Source organism: Asparagus officinalis, chromosome 10, assembly GCF_001876935.1.
Source record: "Asparagus officinalis chromosome 10, Aspof.V1, whole genome shotgun sequence".
NCBI classification, from domain to species: domain Eukaryota; kingdom Viridiplantae; phylum Streptophyta; class Magnoliopsida; order Asparagales; family Asparagaceae; genus Asparagus; species Asparagus officinalis.
In genome coordinates, this window is record NC_033803.1 from 20,252,945 (window position 1) to 20,280,089 (window position 27,145).

At 40.8% G+C, this 27,145-nt stretch overlaps 2 protein-coding genes across 2 annotated transcripts; one reads left to right on the forward strand and one right to left on the reverse strand.

The window, feature by feature from the left end:
- LOC109826341 (probable helicase CHR10) lies at nt 72–9,384 on the reverse strand. Its single transcript, XM_020393365.1, has 6 exons — nt 9,062–9,384; nt 8,960–8,967; nt 7,976–8,054; nt 7,718–7,878; nt 7,361–7,495; nt 72–828 (listed from the first exon to the last, which is right to left on the reverse strand). The coding sequence occupies exons 1-6, from the start codon at nt 9,243–9,245 to the stop codon at nt 640–642; spliced, it is 756 nt and encodes a 251-aa protein (XP_020248954.1). The 5' UTR covers nt 9,246–9,384; the 3' UTR covers nt 72–639.
- LOC109825988 (microtubule-associated protein 70-4-like) lies at nt 10,901–14,607 on the forward strand. The gene is made up of 9 exons (XM_020392926.1): nt 10,901–11,084; nt 11,183–11,305; nt 11,406–11,511; nt 12,929–12,981; nt 13,076–13,246; nt 13,318–13,473; nt 13,653–13,799; nt 13,952–14,023; nt 14,123–14,607. Exons 2-9 carry the CDS (start codon nt 11,252–11,254, stop codon nt 14,591–14,593), a joined length of 1,230 nt encoding a protein of 409 aa, XP_020248515.1. The 5' UTR covers nt 10,901–11,084; nt 11,183–11,251; the 3' UTR covers nt 14,594–14,607.

Genomic DNA, 27,145 nt, shown 5'->3' on the forward strand with positions numbered 1-27,145 from the left:
TAATGTAAATTCAAAAAACAGAAGAGCAATATAAGATACAGAAATATCTGTAGACCTGTAACAAACTGAATGTGTTCCATCTGAAAAAAGAACCAGTTACACACAAAAAAGAACCAGTTACACACAAAAAAAAGGAAAACAGGAGATGTGTTGTTCGTGGTTCTGTCATAGCATCCCACGTCTACATCATAACTCTTAGGAGGAGATGAAAGGGCTTTGCCAGTGCCCTTTGGCATAGGTTAAACTTGGAGTTAAATGCATTTTTACCTAAGGAGATCCCATTTTGATAATAATCCGGGTGGATACATGGTGTTAGGAAGAATCTAAAGTTAGCATGGAACCTTTTCTAACCCTGCTGCAAGAACTAGACACAATGAAGGTATCTCACATCTATGAAGAAATTAAATGCATGTAGTGACTCCTAAGAGTAGCTCATGGTACAACTCAGCAGTATCTGTGGTCTTATTTGTCTATTTTCCCACAGAATCTGGTTCCTTTAGTTCAAATAGATGAATTCCCTAGTGAGTGCTACAATGCTAATGTGCTGCCAGTAAACAATATTGTGTATCAACAAGGAGCGTCAAGATAAATTCTATGAGAAAAGTAGATATTAAAATTGCCTAGGTAGCTTATACTGAGTCAAGCAAGACCTGATGAATCTCCAGCTTCTTTGAATGTGGAAATAAATTGCTCCATTGTTCCAAAAACTGATGGCATACAAAAATGCATTAATGCCCAAAGCTCAGAGAGATTGTTTTGGATAGGTGTCCCAGTCATTAGCAAACGTCTTGGCATGATAAATTTCTGCTCAAGTACATTATATAACACCTGCAGCACATTGATACAGTGTGAATAACCATTAACAATGATATTGACCCCAAAATAATTTCATCAGCTTTGCTGAAAATCGTGATCTCCCTCAAGAGCTGAAAGTTACAAAACCGCATTTGTAGTTAACCAATTTATAGTTATGCCTAAAAAAATAATAACAAACTTTCATAGCTTAGACTTAGAATTTTAATGAGGTTGACCAAAATTCAGTGATTTAACTCTGATTGTTCAGATCAACATACTTGAAAATCAATAGATTTCTAAATCAGATGGAAGAGCATAAACAGGAGTGCGAGACTAATAAAATAGGCTACAAAATATTTGGTGTATAAATATACCCCATTCATGCAAAAACAATATACAAACTAGACTACAATTGGTCAAGATACAAACTAGACTACAATTGGTCAAGATAATATCTTAGTTTTGATGTACATATGATCAAACTTGAAATTACTAAATCCGATGGAATAGACCTTTATTTGGCCTTCTGCTAGTTTTAATAGCACCTTAAACAACATGTATAATTACATGATGAATATACAAAGCAAGAAAAAGCACTCTCCTCCGTTCACTAATTTATTTGCAAAAGAATGAACCTCAATCAATACAAAGTTAAGTTCAGTCAATGCTAAAACAACACTTTTATAGTTTTAATTAGTTAACAATTTTGATGCTGTAAATATACAAACCCAGAAAAAGGACTCCCCTCCCTCCACTAATATATTCGCAAATGAATGAACCTCAATCAATCCCCACTTAAGTTTAGTCAATGCTAAACAACACTTCTATTTAGCTAATAATTTTGATGTGAAAGGCATTCCACATCTTTTTAAATTTTAAAAAAATAGCATAAAATCATAAGGGTTTTGCAGAACTGAACACTACCCTAAACTTTTTGTATGAGAAAACTATCACCAACTTTGAGATCGCAAAAAAGCCCCCCCCCCCCCCCCCCCCACAAACACACACAAAAGGAAAATGATTCAACCCCAAAACCGAAGAAAACGTTGCTCCCCCCCCCAAGACTTTGTCAACGGGTGTTTTGCCCCAAAAAATAAATATTTTGTTCTCTGAGCCCCAAAACACAAAACCCAAGAGATTAAAATATGTGAAGACCATAATATCCTTCTCTCTTTTTTTTATCATGATGTACTATAGTTGAAATGATTGATGAAGATTATTTTATTATTTTCGTTGTTGATGAGAGGAACTAACTATTTGTATTGGGAGATTGTTAAAGTTACGGGTTAATTGTTAAGGTTACGAGTTAATTGTTAATGTTACGGGTCAATTGTTAAGGTTATGGATCCCTTCTCTCTCTCTTTATCATGATGTTACTGTGATTATGTTGAAATGATTGAAGGTGATTGTTATTTTATTATTTTTGTTTTTTATTATTTTCATTGATGATGAGGAAACTAATTGTTTTTGTTTGTATTGGGAGATTGTTAAGATTACGGATTTGTTATTAAGGTAACGGGTCGGTTGTTAAGGTTATCGGTCGGTTGTTAAGGTTACGATCGGCTGTGAAGGTTACGGGTTTAATTGTTAAGGTTACGGGTTGGTTGTTAAGGTTACGGGTTGGTTGTTAAGGTTACGGGTCGATTGTTAAGGTTACGGGTCGGTTGTGAAGGTTAAGGGTTAGTTGTTAAGGTTACGGGTTTGTTGTTACGGTTACGGGTTTGTTGTGTAGGTTAACTTCACAACTAAATCTTAACATTCACTTTGAGTTGGGCAATCTTCTTCTCATCATCCCCTGTAATAATCATATCATCCACATATACCGCAAGCATGGTAATATGGCATCCACTCCGTTGAAAAAATACGGTATGATTGGCGTTCATCTGTTAGTACCTCATACCTATCATAGCCCTCCTAAATCTATCGAACCAAGCACGAGAAGACTGCTTCAGCCCATAGAGAGACTTCTTCAATCTGCAGACATTACCCGCTGTCTGATCTGTGTCGAATCCTGGTGGTATCTTCATGTATACCTCTTCCATTAGATCTCCATGATGAAATGCATTCTTCATATCTAGTTGGTGTAGCTTCCATTCACCATTTACTGTCAGAGAGATCAATGTCCTAACAGTGCTTATCTTCGCCACCGGTGCAAAGGTCTCATCATAGTCGATGTCATATGTCTGACTGTACCATTTTGCCACCAGACGAGCCTTGTAGCGCTCAACCTGACCATCTGGATTCTGCTTCACCGTAAAGACCCACTTGCATTCAACTGCTCTCTTTCCTTCTGGTAGTTTTAATAACTCCCAAGTGCGGTTCTTTTCAAGAGCCCCTAACTCCTCGTGCATAACCGCTTTCCACTTTGGGTCCTTCTTAGCAACCTGCCAGTTGTTAGGTACAGTAACAGAGTCCAATGATGCAATGAATGCTCCATGTACAGGGTGGATGTTAAAATATGATACAAACTGGACAAGATCTCAACCATATCTATCAGGAGGTATTCCCGCATTGCTGCGAGTAGTCCTATGTACTAATATTGGTGTAGGAGGAGTAAATAAAGGAATGATATCACCTTGGGAGGAATCTGGTGGTGGTGTAGGTGTCTCAGGAGTGGGGACAGGCATTGGCAAGGGACTTGGTACCAGTAGCATTGTGGTACTGTTCCCGTAATTTGCTTTCCCTTCCTACTATAGATAAGTAGCTCCCCTGAGCCGTGGACCTAATACCTCTTGTCTCATTCTCTTCTTCTTCATTCTCCTGCTCCAACTCAACCAATTCTCCTTCACAAAGAATCGATACAGAAATTGATTTCTCCACATTATTCACTGGGATCTCACCATTCTCCCCCTCTCACCTCATACTACCAGTATCGGGCGAGTTACTAACGGATGAAGATACCTTCCGAGTATAATATGGCTCGAATTCTCGAAAGTGCACATCCATGCTCACAAACAGCTTCTTCTTCACCGGGCTCCAGCAAGCATATCCCTTCTGAGTAGCAGAATATCACACAAAGATGCACTTCACCGCTCTTGCGGCAAGCTTCCTGATAGATGGCCTATTGTCCTTCACAAAGCACACACAGTCAAATACCTTGAGTGGAAGAAGTCCATCATTATCTCCGTTCAACGTCTCACACGGAGACTTCCAATTCAACACTCTCGAGGGCATTCTGTTGATCAGCGCTGCTGCGGTCAACAATGTTTGTCCTCATAATGTTTCTAGGACATTCATGGAGATCATCATACTTCTAGTAACCTCTAAAAGATGTCTGTTCTTCCTTTCCGCTACCCCATTCTGAGCTGGTGTGTATGAGCATATAGTCTAGTACTGTATTTCCTGAGCTGATAAGTATTCTCCAAACGCTTTGTTAGTATACTCTATCCCATTATCAGATCTCAATACCTTTACCATAGCGTCATATTGAGTCTGAGCATACCTATGAAAGTTTTGGAAGCAACCAAACACTTCACTCTTATTTTTCATCAAGTATAACCAAGTAACGCGAGAGAAACAATCAATAAAGGTAACAAAATACTTGTATCCATTCATAGAACTTATGGAACAAGGCCCCCAAATATCTGAATGTATCAGGTCAAATGCACGAGAACTCTTATGACCAGAACTTACATAAGAACTTCTAGTAAGCTTTCCAAACTCACATGCATCGCAAACAAGGTTCTGCTTATTTGCTTTCTCAAATAAAGATGGATACAACCTACTTAAAACATTAAAGGATGAGTATCCCAAACGCTGGTGATGAAGCATCAACATACTCTCAACACTCATCTCAGATCCTACTCCTGCTCTCTCTACCATAGATACCAATGCTGAGTCCAGCCCTTCACGATCCAGGTACCATAGTCTACTATGTCATGTGTCAGTCCTAAGTCTCCGTCTTGTCCCTTTCTCCTGAAAGATCACCTTGAAAATATCAAAAGAAACAATGCATTTTAGTTGGAGTATGATAGCACTAATGGACAAAAGATTGACTGAAAAAAAGGGAACATGTAAAACATTGGACAAAGTTACAGAATTTGTACAATTGACAGTACCCTTACCAACTACTGGCTGAAATGTGTCATCAGCTGTTTGGAATAGAGATAGCTCGAGGAGCAGAGGGGATTGTCCTATCCCAAAGAAAGTATGCACTGGATCTTCTTAAAGAGACAGGGATGTTAGGGTGCAAACCTGCAACTACACCGATCGATCAAAAGTTCAAACTGGATGCTGAGGCTGGAGAGCCAGTTGATCGTGACAGATACCTGAGGTTGGTGGGCAGGTTGATCTATTTGAGTCACACACGTTTCGATATCTCTTTTCTTAGGTGGCTTGGTGCAAGCAAGTCTTAAATGATCCACTTCACCATAATTATAGCACTGCTGAGTCTCCCCCTTGGATCCAGTGTTGCCAGAGTTGGAAGCTGTCAGTGCTAACTTCACCACCGAAAGTCCATCTGTCTCTGCCTGCAGCTTAATACGAGTCTCCTCCTGAATCATGGTCGAGGCTGCCTCCTCAAGTGTGGGAATCTTTGGCTGAGCTAGCAGAAATGCAGTCCTCTGAGCAAACTCCGATGTCAGCCCCTTGAGAAACACCATAGTCCTCTCCTGTAGAAAGGCCTCTCGTTCCTTACATTTCGGGTCATTGTAGCTGGTCCGAAATGAGAAGTGATCATAATTCATCCACAGGCGCTCCAGCTCTGTGGCATACCCCTGGACAGTCCTCTCCCCTCCCCCTGAACTGTGGCGTCGATTTCTCCCTTGATCTGGAACACCCTTAGGTTGTTTCCCACCCCATCATAGGTCCTCCTCAACTTCTCCCAGACATTCATCACCTTCCTGATGCCATCTATTGTGGCGACGATTGACTGGACCAATGAGTTGAGGAGCCAGATGTACACCAACATATGAGTGGATTGCCACTCATCTCTTCCAGCTGAGCTTTCAGCCGGCTCTGTCGTCTCTCCTGTCAAGTACCCCTCCAGGTTCCTTCCTGTAAGGGTGTATCTCACCCACCGTGACCAACTTAGGTAAGTAGCTGGTCCATCAAGCTTCAGATCGATGGGTGGAAGCTCTAACTTTTTCGGTGTCCTTGTCGCACTCTCACCGGCCGACAAGTTCATCAACTGCATCAAAGTTGAGACATTCGCGGGGTTCAACTTCTTGATGATCTCCTCCATCGATCAGGCTTTAGATCAACTACTTGTTCTCCTTCCCTTGTTGTGCGGAGTGAAAAATTCGGCAACACTTCTGCTGCACAACAAGAGTAGGATCTCAACTATATTCTTGTTTCTCAAAGGAAACAAGAATCGACAGTGATATATCTCAACACCGTGAGATATACACTCTTCCTCTCATCAGTTCTAGGACTAAAATGTCGAGGGAATCGAACAAGCTCCTCTCATCAGTTCTATGACTGAGATGTTGGGCGGCTAGGGTTTGGGTAGAGGCTCTGATACCATGTAGAAAATATATTAAACACTAATCTTATTAATGAGATAACATGGGCTTATATAGGCCCCTACAACTTACAAATAACCCCCCTAAACCTATTAATATTTCAACAAAAATATTACTTGAAGCAAAAACTTTATCGTTTAATGAAGTATGCTTTCATCAATGAATAATAGCTGATGATGGTAATTGGCTGTTGATTACCAGAATAAAAGAAATGAAATTTTGCATATCATAATGAATAATGACTAATTAGAACCATATAAAAAGAAGTACGTGTTGCTGAAACATGTGCAACAGTTTGCTGACACCATACATTTTAAGCAGTTTGGAGCTAAGATGTTTGGGTCAGGCGAGGTGGTTTTCTGAAACTACCTGGTGTGATCCTGGTCCAGATAGAAATCATCTATTTCAATCACCTGGTCGACCATCAATCAAGTTTTCAGCCAAAAATTAGCCTTCTCTAAATCGTCAGTATTTACATCCTGATAAAAAACATGATGAACTGACACCGAATTTCAAGCCACACAATGATTAAATATAGATCACATCTTTTATGTATTATCCGCTTCATGTATTAATCAAACTTCTTAAACCCTGGAAAAAAAAATATCACAAGTGCAGCCTTTCCCAGATCAAGCGAGAAAACTTCAACCACGCAGGAATTAGCAAAACATGCCTCAACATCCTTTGTGCAAATAAGAGAAAATGAGTCCTGATCATGAAGTTGATAGATCAAACTTGATTCTTAGATACATGAAAATGAAAATCACATCTGAATGTCGTGTGTTATCATAAGCAATACAAAGGTAGTGCTTATGAAAGCGACGAGCAGTTTTTTGCTATTCATCATTTTTTTCTACAGCTAAATGTCATAGAAAATTCGGATATCTAATTTCTTGAAGCATGCATACAATCGTGGCAACTTCTCTCCCATTAGCAAAAAGTGCAGCAATATAATGATATGGTAACATTGAACAGAGAATTATAAACCTAAAGAAGATAGGCAAGCTGAGAACATAAAATTTAGTTGAGAAACCATTACCATTATAAGAGAACTTCTGCTAGTACAAAAATATGTAAGGAAAAAAAATGATGCTTGAGCATACACTGGAAGGATTTTTCAAACGTTGAGCCTCATCAATTACAGTATAATGCCAGCGAATTTGACAAAGAAAATCTTGATCCAGTAATGCAATGTCATAAGTCGTCAGCAACACATCAAAAGGTAATTCAGGATGTGCCTGTGAAAATTGAAGAAAATAATAAAGATGTGAAATGTATAAGATAGTGGATGGTTCCTCCCAGAAAACGAGTAAATAAAAAAAATACATAAGAGGTTACAGCAAGAATAAAAACAAAATAAAACATATTGAAAGTAGGTCAAAATTTTTTTTTTCTTGTCCACTGAATCACCACAAAATTAAAATAATTGTGATAGGGACCAAATGGGAATTCAGACTCACATTGTGTAATAAAATTTGTTCATGAACATGCTCATACATCATCCTTCGAAGACTACCACGATGTCCTTTGTCACCAACATAGCGAAGAACATTCAGACTCGGACAAAACTTGGTAAACTCTGATATCCAACCATCAGTAACACTTAAAGGGCACAATACCACTGCAAGACCAATGAAACTTTGATAACTAATAGAGAAATACTAAGCTTCTTTATATGAACGGATGTGAAAATATGCAATTGGGAATCTCAAACTCACGGAATGGCCCAGGTGACATGAGATGAAACTTCAAATAACTCAGCAATGAGATAGCTTGCAGAGTCTTTCCAATACCCATCTGCCAAAACATACCAAATAGTTACACTTCAATAAAAAAACGAGACCATCTTCTGTATTAAAAGCTACTGAATGTAACTCAAAACGTCCTGCAAATTGAGTATCCACTGAGAGCATTATCTACTCATAATGGAGAATTCTTCACGAATGGAAGCAACTAACAACGATCACTACATTCTACATAATGCTTTCTAACTTCCATGCATTTATATCTGATAGCAGAAAGTTAAAATATCAGATCATCAGAAGTTTGTAAAGTATACGCTGTGACTCTCATAAGTCATACCTCATATACGTTGCATCTAGGATCACGTTAACAAGAGAACCAAGTGCCTATCTAGCAGTTCGGATTACGTGCTGCTCCAACTAAATAGAACGAATTCATTATTTATCCATGTACTGTTTATTACTTCAGCTCAAATGTGTCAAATATTACTGACCAGCTAGATTTTTTTCTAATCCGCCATATTATTTTTAGGAAAGCCAAAAATCCAATACTCTAACTCATATAGTCGTATTATTTGGCTAATTTTTTGAAAATATTTAGGGACACTTTCATTAGTTAATGTTTAATATACATTCATCTTCCACAGGACTATGTACAAATAACTGTTAATTTTACAACAAATTCTTTCCTAGTATGACAAATAAAACGGGCAATTTAGCAAAAAAATATAATTCCCAAGCTTAAAGATTTAAACTTTTTGCAGTCAGTATAACATATATATTGATCTTTCATAAGGTCTAAACAAATTCTTTCCTAAAATATAACAAACAACAACAGTAATTTCTGGAAAAAGTATGATGCCCAAGCTTAAAGATGAAAACTTTTTTTGCAGCTGAAGAGAAGTAAAGTAAAGAAAAAGTCGCTAAAACTCATCTCGGGAGACGAAACGACAGTTTTACCTCATCTCCTGCAAAGAGAATAATAAGACCATATAAATACGAATACAAGCATAGTGCCCAAATCAATTAGAGAAATGAGACGATCGCCGTCCGAATACTGACCGAGGACGACGTTGACGCCTAGCTCGTACCTCCGTACAAGCCAAGAGACTCCCTCGATTTGATGAGGTTTCAGGTCCGCCGAGACCTTCAGGTCGGTTGGGTCCAGGAGTGGGCCCCCGTCGGCGCTTCGGTCGCCGGCGAGGACGAGCTCCGCCGCGGCGATGAGGCGCTGCTCGTACTCCATCGACGCTAGGGTTTCGGATTCTAGAGAGACAGAGTTTTGAAGGGTTTTGAGAGCGAGAAGTGGGGAGGAGGAGGAGAAGGGAGCGGAGGTTTGAATCGAGGGGACAGGAAGTGGGGGCGGTCAATGGGAAATTTTACCGCTTCAACGTGATGCTTTAATTCCAGTGACACGTGCGAAACTCGCTTGAGAACTTCTCTCAAAAGTTGCTAGAACTAGAAGTGGTGTAGGAATACTAGGCTCCGATTCCTCTACGAAAATTAATACAGGCACACCGTCGGGTACATCTCCGGTCGTAACCCTCTTTTAGCTACAGTGCAGGGGTCCCATTTAAAATCTCAAGTGGACCTCCTGCACTGTAGCTAGAAGGGAGGTTGTGATCGAAGATATGCCCGATGGTGTTCATGTAGCGCCTTCCTCTACAGCCCAAGTTGTAGAGAAATCCGACAACCGGGCCCCACTAGCCTACTAAACCTAATTGCATTTTGACAAGTGTCATTAGGTTTGTTAAGAACTTTTGACTTCTCACGCCAACAAAGTCTCATTTGCAGCCCCGCGATGTTAGCTTTATTTCTCCCTTTTTTGCCCTCAAATTCCTTTTTCAAAAATATTTCTTTGTTTTTTTTTTCTTAACTCCTTTCTTCAAAAAAATTTCTCGAAACGTCACGTTTCATTTAACTATGTAGTATTCTCTAAAAATAATTACTTTTTCCCTATCAAACTGCAATCTTTTTCAGTGACTCTTTTCATATCTATTTATCTTCCATTCTCAGTTATTATAATTTATTAATTCAACAATGAGCATATAATATCAATAAATATTTGAATTCAATGAATATTTTTCAAAAGAGAAATAATTCATACAACACTCAAAGTATTATAGACAAAAAAGGTAATTGAAACAAACTTATAACCCATAGAAGAATAATATAAGACAATAAGATGTTCAACAAATTAATACAAGATTTCACATCTTTGTGTAAATAAAATTGTACAATCAGACACTAGTAAAAAATCGTATATCCTAGACGGAATATTCTAGACGGAAAATTTTCCGTCTAGTTTGTATTAAACTAGACGGAAAATTTCCGTCTAGAATATTCCGTCTAGAATAAATTATTCTAGACGAAAATTTCCGTCTAGAATAATATTCTAGACGGTTCTTATATTTTTAATTTTTTTTAAATATAATCAGGTATGCTAGACGGAAATTTCCGTCTAGTATACATCCTAGACGGAAATTCCCGTCTAGGATGTTTAGGCTGAGATTAAAAAACCCAATTCCCCCCAAAAACGAAATCCCCTCAGCCCAAAATTTGATCCCAAAATCCTCCCCCTTCTACTTCTCCTTCTCCGGCCCCTCAGCCCTCCACCTTCTCCCCGATCCCCTCAGCCCTCAGACCTCAGCCCTCCACTCCTCCGCCCTCGACCCCTCCACCTCCCCCTCTGCCCTCCACTCCTCCGCCCTCTACACCCTCTCCTCTCCCTTCTCCGGCGACCTCACCCTCTCCTCCCCCTTCTACTTTTCCTTCCTCGACCTCAGCCCTCCACTCCTCCGCCCTCGACCCCTCCAGCTTCTCCCCGATCCCCTTCTCCCCCTCCTCCGAAACCCTAACCCTGACCCACGCCTCCTCCTTTAACCCTATCCCTGGCCCACCCCTCCTCCTTCTTGCTGACCTTCGCCACCTCCCCCTCCTCTTCGGCCCTCCAGTGGCTGGCCGCCTCGAGGATGAAGTTCGACGGGTTTATGGACTCAATGTCGGGGTTTACTCAGTTTACAATCGAGGAGACGACGATCTCGAGCAAGCTGTGTTTTGTTGATGACGCTCCAAGAATCGGAAGGTGAGTTTGTCTCATCTTGTTGCTGTTTCAGAATCTTAGCATTTGGCATTTTGATTTTAGAAATATAACCACCCCCCCTGTTTTGTTTCTTGACTCAGTCAACATACTGAAGATTCCAGACAGGCTAATAACATGTCATTAAGCTTTTCTAGTTATGTATTTGCCTCATGCTACATAATGCAGATTATCAGGTGCTTGACAAGGTGCTTGACAATTATAAGGTGCTTGGCAATTATTCTCAGGAGTTTACTTTCTTAATTTTATCAACTTTGTGTAGCTTTCATTATTTATTTATAAAATTAAATATATAATGCATCACAGAATCTTGAGATCAAAAAACTAATGAATGAGAAGAAAGAGGCATTGGCTGCACAATTTGCGGCAGAAGCAACTCTAAGAAGAGTTCATGCAAATCAAAGCCTGTTTGGTGTTTACATGCTGTCTAACAGTCGTGGAGACAAATCAACTTGCTTTTACGCGCTTGTTCTTGCATTTTTTTTACTGCAATCTTTTTAACTTTTTTTTCCATGTTAACCTAACCTTGGCAAATTAGTAGGTCAACATCTTTCTCATATATTACCTTGGCAAATTAGTAGGTCAACATCTTAGTAGGTCAACATCTTTCTCATATATTTGTATTCTAAGTGATGACAGTTTTTATGCTTTTAGTTATCTCTAACTAGTACATATATTCAACAGCTTGCCCAGAAGCTGTATGAGGGGATTAAACTTTCAGACGGGGAGGCAACCGGGTTGATAACATATATGAGAACTGATGGTCTGCATGTAGGTACCAGTTCTGTCAGATGACTTCTATTTTGGTACAAGCTCAATTATGAATTGGAGCCTTATGCCTTACATATGAATTGGAGCCTTATCCCTTACATATTTTGTACTTTCTAATTTTACTACTGATATCATTGGGGTATTATATAGTTAGTGTTTGTCTATGAGTTGAAAACTGCTGCTTTTGTGCGAGGACATTACTTCCTTTGTCAATGCATGTTTTTCTATATTCTGGAAAACTTAATTCTGCCCTTATTACAACTCACTTCTTGATTGATTAGGTTTCTCAAGACGCTGCAGAGGATATCAATTCCTTTGTCAAAGAAAGGTGGGTAGTTTGTCATGTTTACACATTATCTGGTGGGCGCGCACGCACTCGTTTTCTGTCTTTGAATTTTTGTATATTGTGTTGACTATATGTAAGCTAGTTTTGATGTGAGTGCATACATATGTGTACGTGTGAGTGTCATGCCATTTCCATCTTTTCATTTTTATGTATTTTGTTAATTTGTTGACTATGTGGAAGCCATTTTTAGTGAGATAGGTCTGATTTTCTGATTGCCAAAGTCTATGTGTGCTGTGTGCGTCTCATGCCATTTCCATCTTCGAATTCCGATATATTTTGTTGACTATAGAGAACCTAGCCACATTTTTAAAATTCCTATTGAGCCTTCATGAGCTCACAAAGTCACAGGACCTGATACGACATTCGTTCCAACTGAGCTCCCCCCAACATCTTGCATTTAATTGGCATACACATGGATATGCTGGAATAGAGGATTTGAAGTATTTGGTACATATTCCAGACCACTAAGGTCTATATGGTTGTTCGGAAAACTCAGGTGTTTGTTTGGTCTATATCAATTTAAGAATCATGAAGCTGCAAATCCAATTCATGATGTTTTCTTACTTGTATTTGAGATGCTTAATTTTGTTGAAATTTCAATTCTTGATGTTAGTTGGATGTATTTGGGGTCTGATATGTTTCCAATCTTATAATTTTTTGCAAACACCTTGAGAATTCCTGCACTTGGATTTCATACATGGTCTCGTTCCAGTTGAGGCTATCATAGCTCCCTATGAGTCTGATATTAGAAAGTACAAAATTGAGGTATGAAACTAAGATTGCCGGACAACAATTACAAAGTAAAAGCATTGTTTGTTTGTTTGTTTTTTTTTACTGTGTCTTGGTCTGTAAACTGCAGATTGCATCTCTACAAGAGGACATAAAGGCATTAGAGAGACTAATAAAATCCAAAGATGTAGCATTAGTAGAAGTTGAAAGAACATTGCATTCCGCTAATGAACGGGCAATGATTGTAGAAAATTTGCAAAACCAGAACCTTGAACTGAAGAGGCAAAAAGAGATATGCCAGGTATAGCCACAATTTGTTGGCATTTTTTTCTCCCTTTCGAATATATTTTATACATGACTACCATGTCTCAGGAAGAAAACAGACTACTAGAGAAAGCAAACAGGCAGAAGGTTTTGGAGGTTGAGAGTCTTTCTCAGACTATCAGGGAACTTGAGGAATCCATTCTTGCTGGTGGTGTAGTTGCTAACGCGGTCCGCGACTACCAGAGGCAGGTCGCTGAGTTAAATGTAAGTTACATGAACCTTAAATTCTGGCCCAACTTTCAATTTAATTTTATTACTATTTGCAACTCTTTTGAGTGCAGCACTAAACTAATGAATTCTCAGAAAAAGGATGCCTTAGGCTTAACTTTGTTCGGTGGTATCAGTTTCTATGAATTCTAAGCTATTACCAAACTGTAACATAGGAAGAGAAGAAGACTCTTGAAAGGGAACTGGCTAGAACTAAGGTCTCAGCAAATCGCGTGGCAGCAGCAGTAGCAAATGAGTGGAAAGACGAAGGCGAGAAACTCATGCCTGTCAAGCAATGGATAGAAGAGCGCAGGTTTTTGCAGGTAGTGCCTGCGTATGTGTGAATTCTGTCGCTAGTTATATGCTTTAAATGTCGTATAGAGGCTACATCATTAGCTAGATATAATTGATTTTTATTTAACTATGACGCTTTAGTTATACAAATAGCTTTAGTAGTCGTGTATTTTATCTGCAGGGAGAGATACAAAGGTTGAGAGACAAGCTAACTATATCAGAACGAACTGCCAAGACTGAAACTCAACTCAGGGTAGGAGATGCTACGAACATTTTTTTTTTCTCATTTAAACTGTCCACATGCGTAATAAATATTTCCCTTCCCTAACCCCCCAAACCCCTCCCTTTACAGGATAAATTCAAGCTGAGGCTAAAGATACTAGAAGAAGGTTTGAAGGGAGCATCAAATTCTGAGCCAGTGAATGGATCTACATTTTGTAATGGAAGTATAAACAAGCGATCATCATCTCAGCCAAGGGCTTCTGTTGCTTCCATTAGTAGTTCAGTCCTTCAGCAGCCTGATCCAGTTTCAGTTGTGGAATCAACTAGAAAAATAGTACGAACGAATAGCTTGAACAAAAAGTTCAATGCTAGGGAAATTCTTGCTAAAAAGAATTTATGGGCCCCAAGAAGCAAATTCTTTGATGGTCGCGGGAAGGAGAATTCAGAAGAAAAGGTTAATTCTAATGGGCATGTACATGTTATTAGTCCTGAAAAAGAAGAGGTTTCCAAAGAAGTGAAAACCAGTGGTTATGATGATGTTGTACCACAAACTAATTATGTATCTCTAAATAATTTATGTATCTCTCTACTATTTTGGTGAATGTATTATTTGAATATAATTGGATTTGATATTGGAATTAATTAGATTGTGTTGGATATGAATATAATTTTTTGCTGTTCAATATTGTGTATTTGGAATATAATTAGATTGTGTTGGATATGAATATAATTTTTTGTTGTTCAATATTGTGTACATGCACCTAAAGTAGATTCTAAAAAAAAAAAAAACTACTGTAGCATAGTATCCTAGACGGAAATTCCGTCTAGGATGCTCAAATTCCGTCTAGGATGTCTTTTTTAACAAAAAAATTAAAAAAAAAATTAAAAAACATCAAATTCCGTCTAGAATGAGTATTCTAGACGGAAATTTCCGTCTAGAATACTCATTCTAGACGGAATTTTTTTCCGTCTAGGATGAATTATTCTAGACGGAAATTCCGTCTAGAATAATCCGTCTAGGATGTATTCTAGACGGTTTTGAATTTCGTCTAGAATATTCCGTCTAGGATGTATTCTAGACGGAATTTCCGTCTAGAATACTACATCCTAGACGGAAACATACTAGATGCGTATTCTAGATGGAATTCCGTCTAGAATAAGCATTCTAGACGGAATTCTGGGTATCCTAGACGGAATTTTCCGTCTAGGATACCTCATTATTTAGCAGTGAGATAAATTCTAATTAAAAAAACTAGAATCTTATCATTATATAGTTCCTCACTAAGAACTGGAAGTAAAGTAATTTGTCAAACTTTTCAATTTTTCGCATTACTAAAGGGCAAGTGCAAAGCTTGTTAATCTTTCATCACCTTCATCTCCTGCAAATATAGTTAAATCACATAAAAAAGAAAATTAGTAGTAATTATATAACTAATAAAACGCTAAATTGATATTAGAACACATCAACTACCTGGAATTTCTCTTTGGTGATTTTTACTTGTTGATTATTACGAACTAGAATACTTTGATGCATGTTATATATATAAAAAGACAATTGCATTCTTTGAAAATCTTTGATTGCCATATTTGACATGAGAGTTCCTTGTGATGAACTTTGGAATGAGTTGGATCCTACGACTTCCTATGGTGATAAATTAAATCCAAAATTACATTGACAAAAAAAAAAAATCAATAACGTCATCTTAAATAATACAGTTGGAAAAAAAAAGTGTTGGGGATTCGAAACAATCAATCGAACCCTTGCCCTTCCGGACCTTGTGTTGAAAGTAGGAAAGTAGGAATAAAACCACAAATAAAGATCTAACTTGCAAAAAACAGTAAAAGAGACGAACACACAGATTTAACGAGGTTCGGCAACGTGTCTACGTCCTCGAGAGCCACACCACACAATCTCTTTATTAATTGAAGAAGAAAATACAAACTCTCAAACAAGGGATTAATCTCTCTGAGATTCTCTCTCTCTCTCTCTCTTTGCAGTCAAAAAGCTCTCTTTTTTTATGTTGTACAAACCCTAAAATCGTTTGGGGTATATATAGAATCCTGGGTGAAACAGATTCCTAAACATAACAGGATTCTGTTTGACTGCGTCGCGGTCGACCGGCCCGGTCGACCGATCAGATTCCAGAGAGTTTGGCGGTCGACCGGCACGGTCGATCGCAATCAAAACCCGAGACCAGATTTTCCTACAGGGTTTTGGCGGTCGACCGGGTCGGTCGACCGCGACCTGATCCAGGCTCTCCCAGCTACTCGTGAAGGCCAACTGAAGTTGCGCACAACTCCAGTTTCTCAATGGTGACTGCCTTCGTCAACATGTCCGCCGGATTTTGACTCCCCAAAATCTTTATTAAATGCAACTTTCCGTCCTCGATCAGCGAGCGTATAAAAATGGTATTTGACGTCGATGTGCTTCGTTCTGGCATGATATACTGGATTTTTGGCAAGATGTATAGCGCTCTGGCTATCACAATAAAGAACTCATCTCCCTTGCTTCAGATCCAACTCTTCCAAGCACCCGTTCAACCAGATCATCTCCTTGCTTGCTTCAGTCACCGCGACATACTCAGCTGATAAAGTCACAATCTTCTGCAGATGTGAGACCCAACTCATGGCTGTCGACGCTAAGGTATAAACATACCCCGTGGTGTTTCGCCTCGTATCATGATCACCGGCGAAGTCCGTATCCACGTATCCTTGCAGTACCAATTCCTTCCTCCTGAAACATAGTGGTTTGTTTGTTGTCCCTCTCAAGTACCGTATTATCCACTTCACGGCCTCCTAATGCTGCTTCCCTGGATTGCTTGCAAATCTGCTCACAACTCCCACTGTATGAGCGATGTCCGGCCTCGTGCAAACCATCGCGTACATGAGACTCCCAATAGCCGAAGAATATGGCACCCTGCTCATATGCTCTCTATCTGCATCTGTCTTAGGCGATTACTCCTCAGATAGCTTGAACTGACTTCCAAGGGGTGTGCTAACAACTTTAGCATTCTGCATGTTGAACCTCTGAAGTACCTTCTCAATGTATTCAGCTTGGCTCAATCTCAATGTCCCTTCAGCTTCATCCCTACTGATTCGCATCCCTAGAATCTGCTTCGCTGCACCCAGATCCTTTATTACAAATTTCTTTGCTAGCTGCCTCTTTAAACTGTTTATCTCTTCTAAATATGGTCCTACTACCAACATGTCATCAACATATAATAACAAAATAATGAAGCTGGACTCGAACCTTTTAAAATAACAGCAATGATCCGAATTGCATCTTCTGTAGCCATTGTTCTGCATGAAATTATTAAACTTCTTATACCACTGTCTCGGAGCCTGTTTCAAACCATATAAGCTCTTCTTAAGCTTGTACACCATCTCTTCCTTTCCTTCTTCAATGAAGCCAACAGGCTGCTTCATGTAGATTTCTTCATCCAAGTCACCATGAAGAAAGGCAGTCTTCACATCTAACTGCTCAAGGAAGAGGTCTTCTGTAGCTACCAAACTCAACACCACTCTGATGGTTGTGAGTTTCACAACATGGACAAATATCTCCGTGTAGTCAACTCCTTCCCGCTGTTGAAACCCTTTCACTACTAATCTGGCCTTGAATCTCTTGCTTCCATCACTCTCCTGCTTGACCCGGTAGACCCATTTATTGTGCAAGGCTTTCTTCTGTGCAGGTAGCTGGGCTAACTCCCATGTCTCATTAGTGAGTAGAGAATCCATCTCCTCCTGTATCGCATGCTCCCACTGCTAAGATTCACTCACTTGCACTGCCTCTTCATAACACTCCGGCTCTTCGCTATCTGTTAAGAGTAGATAATCAAGTGACGAGAGGTATTTGGGATTTGGTTTGGGTACCCTGGATGACCTCCTAAGCTTCACGCCCTGGGTAGTAGCTTCTGCACCTGTAGTCTCCTCTGTTCTACGGTCAGAACTGACATCGTCGCCCCCATCTGGAAGTTCCTCCAGTCAGAACTGACATCGTCGCCCCCATCTGGAAGTTCCTCCAAATCCATGTACTCGGATCCACTTGTATCTGTAGTGCTGCTCCTACTACTTTGGCTATCCTTGGCATTGTCCCTGTCCTTGTACATCACCTCCTCATTGAATATCACATCCCGGCTCCTGATGATCTTCCTGTTCTTTTCATCCCAAAGGCGATACCCGAACTCATCAATGTCGTATCTAATGAATGTGCACTTCTGTGACTTAGCTTCTAGCTTATCCCTGATATGGTCACTGATATGAACATAAGCCACGCAACCAAATACCCGCAAGTGTGAGAGATTTATCTTCTTTCCACTCTAAACCTCCTCTGGAACAAAATCTAATAAAACTGATGGCCCGTGATTAATCAGGTAGGCTGTCGTATGCACCGCATCCGCCCAAAATGTCTTAGGCAGACCTACATGTAGTTGCATGCTCCGCGCACGCTCTGTCAAGGTCCTGTTCATTCTCTCTGTAATGCCATTCTGCTACGGCGTCCCTGGAGTAGTACTCTCTAAGCGAATCCCATTCGTAGCACAGAACCTCTTGAACTCCTCCAGCTCATATTCTCCACCATTATCTGATCTCAAGCACTTCACCTTCAGATCTGTCTCGTTCTCGACCATGGCCTTCCACTTCTTGAAGATTTCGAACACCTCTGACTTGTGCTTCATGAAGTAAACTCACACCTTCCTCGAGTGATCGTCGATAAAGGTAATGTAGTATCTCGAACCGCCAAAAGAAGACACACTGGCTGGGCCCCATACATCTGTATGAATTAACTCTAGCTTCTAAGCCTTAGGTGGCCTTCCACCCTTCTGGAAACTAACCCTCTTCTGCTTCCCAAAGATGCAGTCTTCACAAACTCCGACTTCCACGGCGTCGATCCCGGTTAGCTTTCCTTGTGAATGTAGAATTTTCATCCCCTTCTCACTTATGTGTCCCAGCCTGTTGTGCCACAGATCTGTACTCTCCTTGCCAGCTGCAATTGCGAGGGTGTCACTTGCATGTGAAGTGAGGTAGAGAGTTCATGTTTTATTACCTCGGGCAACAACCATAGTACCGTTGGAGATTCTCCACGAATTCCCGGTGAATGTCGAAACGTAGCCTTCTGCTCCAAGCTGTCCCACCGAAACAAGATTCCTCTTCAGCTTCGGCACGTGTCTCACGTTTTTCAAATTCCACTTAGAGCCCTTTATCTGTATCTGAACGTCGCCCTTTCTAACAATATTGTAAGGTTCATTATCCCCCAAATATACTTTACCAAAGTCCCCTGCTACATAGTTCTGAAGTAGTTTCCTATTAGCAGTAGCGTGGAAAGAGGCTCCTGAGTCGATGACTCAAGAATCAGAATCGCCATCCATAGTAAGGATCAAGGCATCCTGCACGATATGAGCCTCCTACTCACCCGCATCCTATTTTGGTGCTTTACAAACCGAAGACATATGGCCCTCCTGGCCGCAGTTCCAACACTTCCCTTTGATGGACCTAACCTTCGAGTTCGGCCTCTTCTTCACTGATTTCGACCGATTCCTGTTCTGGTTCCCTTTCTTCTGGCTTCTGCCTCTCTGCTCGAAACTTAGGGCTGAACCTGAACCTTCTGATTCGGACGATTTCCTTCTAACCTCCTTGTAGGCGTCCATGCTAACAACCTCATTCAGCTTCAACTTCTCTTTCCCCGCCAAATTGTTGATTGCTGTCACACAACCTGCCCAACTATCCGGCAACTGCGATAGTAGTAGAAGGGCCTGCACTTCGTCATCGAACATGATGTCCACGGAGATAAGTTGATCAACAATCGTGTTGAACTCGCTGAGGTGCATCGTGAAGGACCGTCCTTCTGCCATCTTGAGGTTGAAAAGAGTTTTGACTAGATGCACCTTGTTTGCTGCCGACGGTTGCTCGTACATCTTCGCAAGTTTTTAGCAATTCCTAGAGATCTAAGCTCTGACTTGATCTTTAGAAGAGTGAACATCTTACATCGATAAGATATTCGTTTTAAATTCTTACTTCGATAAACGAAGGAAGAATCCCCAAAACCTTCACGATTCAATCAGAATCTGTGGATCGGTGGTCCACGGGCTAACGCACCCCCGACACAGGCAAAGATCCCACGCAAACAGTGATCTAAATAACGATCCTGCGTTTGTTTCTAAAAAGTTGTAATTTTCCTTTTGTTGTGTAAGAGAAGTCTTATAAAAAGGCTATTTATTTTGAATTTGTTGTAATCGACCGAAGATATAATGAATTCCACAGCGAGAGCAACTTTTGCCACAAACAAACTGGCGACCACAGTGGGAGACAACGGTCTCGCTGCCGAGACCGTCGTGTCGCAGCCGATCAAGATTCCAGTTGAATCCATGGTCGAATACGAATTCGACCAAACCAAATTTGAGGAATATCTCTCATCATCCTCTTCAAAATCTTCATTGTCTCGCAAGTACAAGAGGATCTCACAATTGAGGAAGACCTACATGCCAAAGAAGGCACAAAATGAAGATTCTCGCCTGATTGTTGCTGAGGATTTTACTCGCAACATCTCTGCTCGCGATGGCTCTTATCTAGTTAAAGAGTCATCGAATCAAAGCCCATCGGCACTGACGAAGAGGGCTCGTCAGAGACAACGTCAGCACCGCGCTCGCCAAATAGCTAAGGCTTTGGAACAAACCGACGGGGTTCGTTATCACGCGGACCTAGAGTCGAGGAGGCATCGAGTGGTTCAGTTGTCTCAATAACCAATCACTCATATCTCTGCTAAACTAATGACGGATGAATGGACTCTTGTCAAAAGGGCTCGTTCGACCCTCAAAGAACGCATACAAAAGCGTATGGCAAACACCGCTCGTACCTGTGCTCTTTTACAACAAAGACGGGAAGGAAAGAAGAAAACAGTGTCAAAGGAAGCACCAAAGAATCACAAAGTATGGATCCCCAAATCCAAACTCGTACGAAAATTAGGTCTGCAGAACACAACCTTTGACCGCGGCAGTCTTCACTGCCGCGGCGCTTCTTTCAACCGCGACAGCTCATACTGTCGCGGCATCTCCTTCAACCGCGGCAGTCTCCGCTGCCGCGGCACACTGTTCGACCGCGACACCAATCACTGCCGCGGCCAAAAGAAGTTTCACAAGAGCACTCCTTCGACTCCATCAACGTCCGTCTACTGTGTCAACACCCGTTGTGTCACCAGTGAAACCCTGGGTCAGTCTTGACCTATCGAAATCCAAAATTATAATGGCGGATGACCTCGATCCTTTACCTGAAGATCGAGGCAAAGCTCCGGTCAAAGAACGCTTGGGTCCGGTGAATGAACCCCAAATAGATTCTTACACTGGGGGTCGTAAGTATCCTCCTATCAAGTCAAAACAACTCCAAGATGGGAAAACCCTAATTTCTACCCGTTTGGGAGTTCGTAATGAAACTCAGGAGCCCGTTAAGACTCTGCACTCGCAAGGGGGTGGTTCTAAACATGTGACTCCTGACGTGACCTTGGATCGTTCAAATGTGACAACAAGTTGTCCTGAGAATGCCAACAAGACTTTACATCCTCAGAAGAAGACATGTTCGTCAAAAGACATTGTTATACCTAGGGGCTCATACCAACAAATGATAGGATTCTCCAGTAATTATACCGATGAGTTGTACTATCAAGCTGGGGGTGTGAACAAAACTCGAAAGAGGATTGTCCGAGAAATGAGCTCTCATTGTTTCTGTATGCAACTCATTAAAGCAGTACTGTCAGAATGTGACTACTCCAAACGAGAAGCCATCCTGCAAAGAGTCTCAGTGTTCCAAAGGCTTTTCACCGAGATGTTGAAGCCTAAGCCGAGATATTTCCGTAAGAGAAGATCAGCTGTCCAAGATGACGAATTCCCTAAAGTCACCATCAACATGGTTGATAAAAGAAAGTCTAAGCGGCATTCAAGTGACTCAAATCCCGACTTTTCCCCAAAAGGAAAAGTCAATCCAAGAATTACTCAACGGATGTCTCGAATCCAATTAGGAGCCATCAGATGCAGGGATTACAAGAGAATGCATGAAGGAATATCCTCGGAAGATGAACTTTCAGACACTTGTTCAGCCATTGCTTCTGATGATACAATGTCTAGTACGGGGCAAACTAGAGAAGTGCTCACAATCACTTCTGATCAGTTTGCTCAAATACTTCAAGAAGCTCTAGCCAAGCAACGTGAAGAAATTAGAGCTGAGATGAAGACAGAGATGGAGTTAGCTATCCAACAAATGAGAGAATTGCTAACTCAACGGCCTCAACCTCCTGAGTCCAGTCAGCGAGCTGAATCCAGCCGCCACACTCAGAATGTGGCAGATGATAGTGATCCAGAAGTGGATGAACTTATTATGGCTGATACACCTCCCAATAGCAATAAAGTTGGGGGTGGTTTAACGCACCCTCCCAATAACGATATTGGGGGTGGTTTAATGGCACCTCTTACAGGGGGTGGCCTAACTCATTCTCCTCAACGTCCTTCGAATGAAGACATAGACAATGACGAGAAAATAAAAGAGCTTGAAAATAAAGTTAATGCTTTGATGACGGCTCAAGAAGTGAAAAAGACGGGTATTCCATGTCCCTATCCAAGAGAATGAGATTCAATACCGTACCCGGCAAAATTCAATTTGATTAACTTCACACCGTTTGACGGGAAAAGCTCGCCTACTCAGCACTTGATTTATTTCAAGTCTCATTTGGGCATGATTTCTGGAAACGAGGCTTTAATGGTCCGGTCATTCGTTGGCACCCTTCGTGGGCCCGCCTTCGATTGGTACCGACGTCTCAAGCCAGGAAGCATTAATTACTGGGATGACATGGAAAGTTTATTCCTCAGTAATTTCTTCGATGATGACACCGAAGTGTCAATCGGATCCCTTTTAGATGAGAAGCAAAAAAGACGGAGAGTCAGTCGACAATTTCGTCAAGCGCTTCCGTAATAAGACAATGAATTGCAGAGATCCTGTTACAGAGGAGTTCATCCTACAAACATGCCACAATAATCTCTCTATCGATGTCCTGGAAGCCCTGGGGGTCGTACCATCCAAAACTTAGAAAGATTTGAAAATGCACGGTGAACAAGCTGAACATTTTCTTAAAAGAAAGAAAGCTGAGAGAAGCCGACCGACGACATCTGCAATCACTGGGAACGCGACTCCCGATACGAGGTTTCAAAAGAAGTATTCTTTCGAAGATGACGAAGCTCCAGCCATCTTGAAATACCTCCTCACCAACGACAAGATCGAGCTACCACCTATTAAAGATCAGGAGGGAGCTAAGAGGGTTACGGATCCAAACTACTGTGCGTACCACAGAAGGGTTCTTCATCCCACCGAGATTTGCTTCAGACTCAAAAACAAAATCCAAGCCTTAATTGACTCTGGCGTCATAACGGCGAAACAAGCCAAGTAAAGACGACTCAAACTCCATTGGGTACATGAGTATAAACTGTTTTCCCTAACTCCATTGGGTACATGAGTATAAACTGTTTTTCCTAACTCCATTGGGTACATGAGTATAAACTGTTTTCCCTAACTCCATTGGGTACATGAGTATAAACTGTTTTCCCTAACTCCATTGGATACACGAGTATAAACTGTTTCCCCTCACTCAGGATTACGGATCCAAATTATTGTGCGTACCACAGAAGGGTTCTTCATCCCACCGAGATTTGCTTTGGACTCAAAAACAAAATCCAAGCCTTAATTGACTCTGGCGTCATAACGGCGAAACAAGCCAAGTAAAGACGACTCAAACTCCATTGGGTACATGAGTATAAACTGTTTTCCCTAACTCCATTGGGTACATGAGTATAAACTGTTTTCCCTAACTCCATTGGATACACGAGTATAAACTGTTTCCCCTCACTCCAAAGAGTATACGAGTATAAACTGCTCCTCGATACTCCAATAGGTATATGAGTCTAAACTGTTTCCCACTCTTGACGGGAAGTTCCTGGAGAATTTTTACATGTAATATTCTTAAGGATAACCCGGTCATGTAACTCAGTATGATGTTAGACCCAGTTTCGCCGCGAAGGAAGCTGGGTGGATAGTTCATGTAACGGGAAGTTCTCGGAAGAATGCTATATGTAATTTTCTTAGGGATAACCCGATCATTACAAACAAAGTGATAAACACTACATCCCCATAGTGATTTCCGAATACTTTTTTGCTGAGATGAGATTCGATCACTTCGTTGGATCAATCTTCCCTCACAAAACCCCATTTGGTCAAACCTTTAAACAGTTAGGACCAAAGCCAAAATCTCCTCTCGATTCCTTCCATGAACGAGAGGTCCACAAATTGAACGATCAAACCTTTACACAGTTAGGATCGTCTCAAGTCCTCATTTGGTCAAACCTTTAAACAGTTAGGACCAAAGCCAAAATCCCCTCTCGATTCCTTTCATGAACGAGAGGTCCACAAAATTGAATGATCAAACCTTTGAATAGTTAGGATCGCCTTAAGTCCCTATTTGGTCAAACCTTTAAACAGTTAGGACCAAAGCCAAAATCCCCTCTCGACTCCTTCCATGAACGAGAGGTCCACAAATTGAACGATCAAACCTTTAAACACTTAGGATCGTCTCAAGTCCTTATTTGGTCAAACCTTTAAACAGTTAGGACCAAAGCCAAAATCCCCTCTTGATTCCTTTCATGAACGAGAGGTCCACAAATTGAACGATCAAACCTTTAAACAGTTAGGATCGTCTCAAATTCCCATCTGGTCAAACCTTTAAACAGTTAGGACCAAAACCAAAATCCCCTCTCGATTCCTTCCATGAACGAGAGGTCCACTCAAATTGGACGATCAAACCTTTAAACAGTTAGGATCGTCTCAAATTCCCACTTGGTCAAACCTTACTACAGTTAGGACCAAAGCCAAAATCCCCTCTCGATTCCTTCCATGAACGAGAGGTCCACAAATTGAACGATCAAACCTTTAAACAGTTAGGATCGTCTCAAATTCCCATGACCGGGTTATCCTTAAGAATATTACATGTAAAAATTCTCACCTTTAAACAGTTAGGACCGTCTCAAGTCCTTATTTGGTCAAACATTTAAACAGTTAGGATCATCTTAAGAATATTACATGTAAAAATTACATGTAAAAATTCTCACCTTTAAACAGTTAGGACCGTCTTAAGAATATTACATGTAAATATTCCATGAACGAGAGGTCCACAAATTGAACGATCAAACCTTTAAACAGTTAGGATCGTCTCAAGTCCTCATTTGGTCAAACCTTTAAACAGTTAGGACCAAAGCCAAAATCCCCTCTCGATTCCTTTCATGAACGAGAGGTCCACAAATTGAACGATCAAACCTTTAAACAGTTAGGATCGTCTCAAATTCCCATCTTGGTCAAACCTTTAAACAGTTAGGACCAAAGCCAAAATCGAGAGGTCCACTCAAATTGGACGATCAAACCTTTAAACAGTTAGGATCGTCTCAAATTCCCACTTGGTCAAACCTTACTACAGTTAGGACCAAAACTAAAATCCCCTCTTGATTCCTTCAATGAACGAGAGGTCCACAAATCGAGCGATCAAACCTTCCTACAGTTAGGATCGTCTCAAAACTCCCACTTGGTCAAACTTTCCTATAATTAAGACCAAAACCAAAATTCTCTCTCGATTCCTCCAAGGAACGAGAAGTCCACAAATCGAGCGATCAAATCTTCCTACAGTTAGGATCGTCTCAAAACTCCCACTTGGTCAAACCTTACTACAGTTAGGACCAAAACCAAAATCCCCTCTTGATTCCTTCAATGAACGAGAGGTCCACAAATCGAGCGGTCAAACCTTCCTACAGTTAGGATCGTCTCAAAACTCCCACTTGGTCAAACATTACTACAGTTAGGACCAAAACTAAAATCCCCTCTTGATTCCTTCAATGAACGAGAGGTCCACAAATCGAGCGGTCAAACATTCCTATAGTTAGGATCGTCTCAAAACTCCCACTTGGTCAAACCTTACTACAGTTAGGACCAAAACCAAAATTACTTCTCGATTCCTTCAATGAACGAAAGGTTCACTTTTGAGTTGAATAGTCAAACCTTATGACAGTTAGGATTATTCAAACCAATCCAGATTCTCTAAGTGGAGATCCCACTTTGAGTTTCTTTTGCACCAGGAGATAGAATATAAAATTCTTCTTCTCCGATTTTAGGTTCATCTCTACCAACAAACAAGAGACCAGGAGATAGAATATAAAATTCTTCCTCTCCGATTTTGGGTTCATCTCTACCAACAAACAAAAGACCAGGAGATAGAATATAAAATTCTTCCTCTCCGATTTCGCGTTTATCTCTACTAACAAACAAGAGACCAGGAGATAGAATATAAAATTCTTCCTCTTCATCATTGGGTTCATCTCTACCAACAAAAAAGGGACCGTATTACTCCAATAGGTACATGAGTCTAAACAGTTTCTCTACCCTCAACAGGAAGTTTCTGGAGAATATTACTCAAAATATTCTTAAGAATAACCTGATTACCTCCCAACGGGTATATGAGGTTAAACTATTTCCCAAACACTCCAATATAGTATATGAGTATAAACTATTTCTCAAATTCTTCGACAGCAGTTTTAATTGAGTATATGAGTATAAACTATTTCTCTATTCTTCGACGGCAGTTCAAATTCAAGATTTCGACAACGGCCACGCGATAAACGCAGCACCGGAGGAATTTTAGCTATTCTACAAAGTACTGAATAGGCTAAAAGATGAAGAAGTCAAGAATTGAAGCCATCCACAGACTATGTTACACAACTTCCTCAATAAAGTACCGAAAAAATTGTAAGGAAAACTTATCATATCCAAAGTGTCCCAGACTCCTCTCTAAAAAAATGATGAGTCTGAGATACTTTGGAGGGGGTATCTGTAGGCGTCAAAAAATGCTTACAGACATCCAAATACCACTCAAGGCAAAGAGAAGGCGATAAACGCCGCTCTCTTAATCAGAAGGGGATGATTCAAAAGAAGCGAAACAATATGGATGAACAATGTACACACCAACATGCAGCACACGGCGACGCGACTGAGGTGCGGCAGGACATGGTGCCGTGGCTAAGGCGCGGTAGCCCATGGTGCCGCGGCTAAGGCGCGGCAGCCCATGGTGCCGCGACTAAGGCGCGAC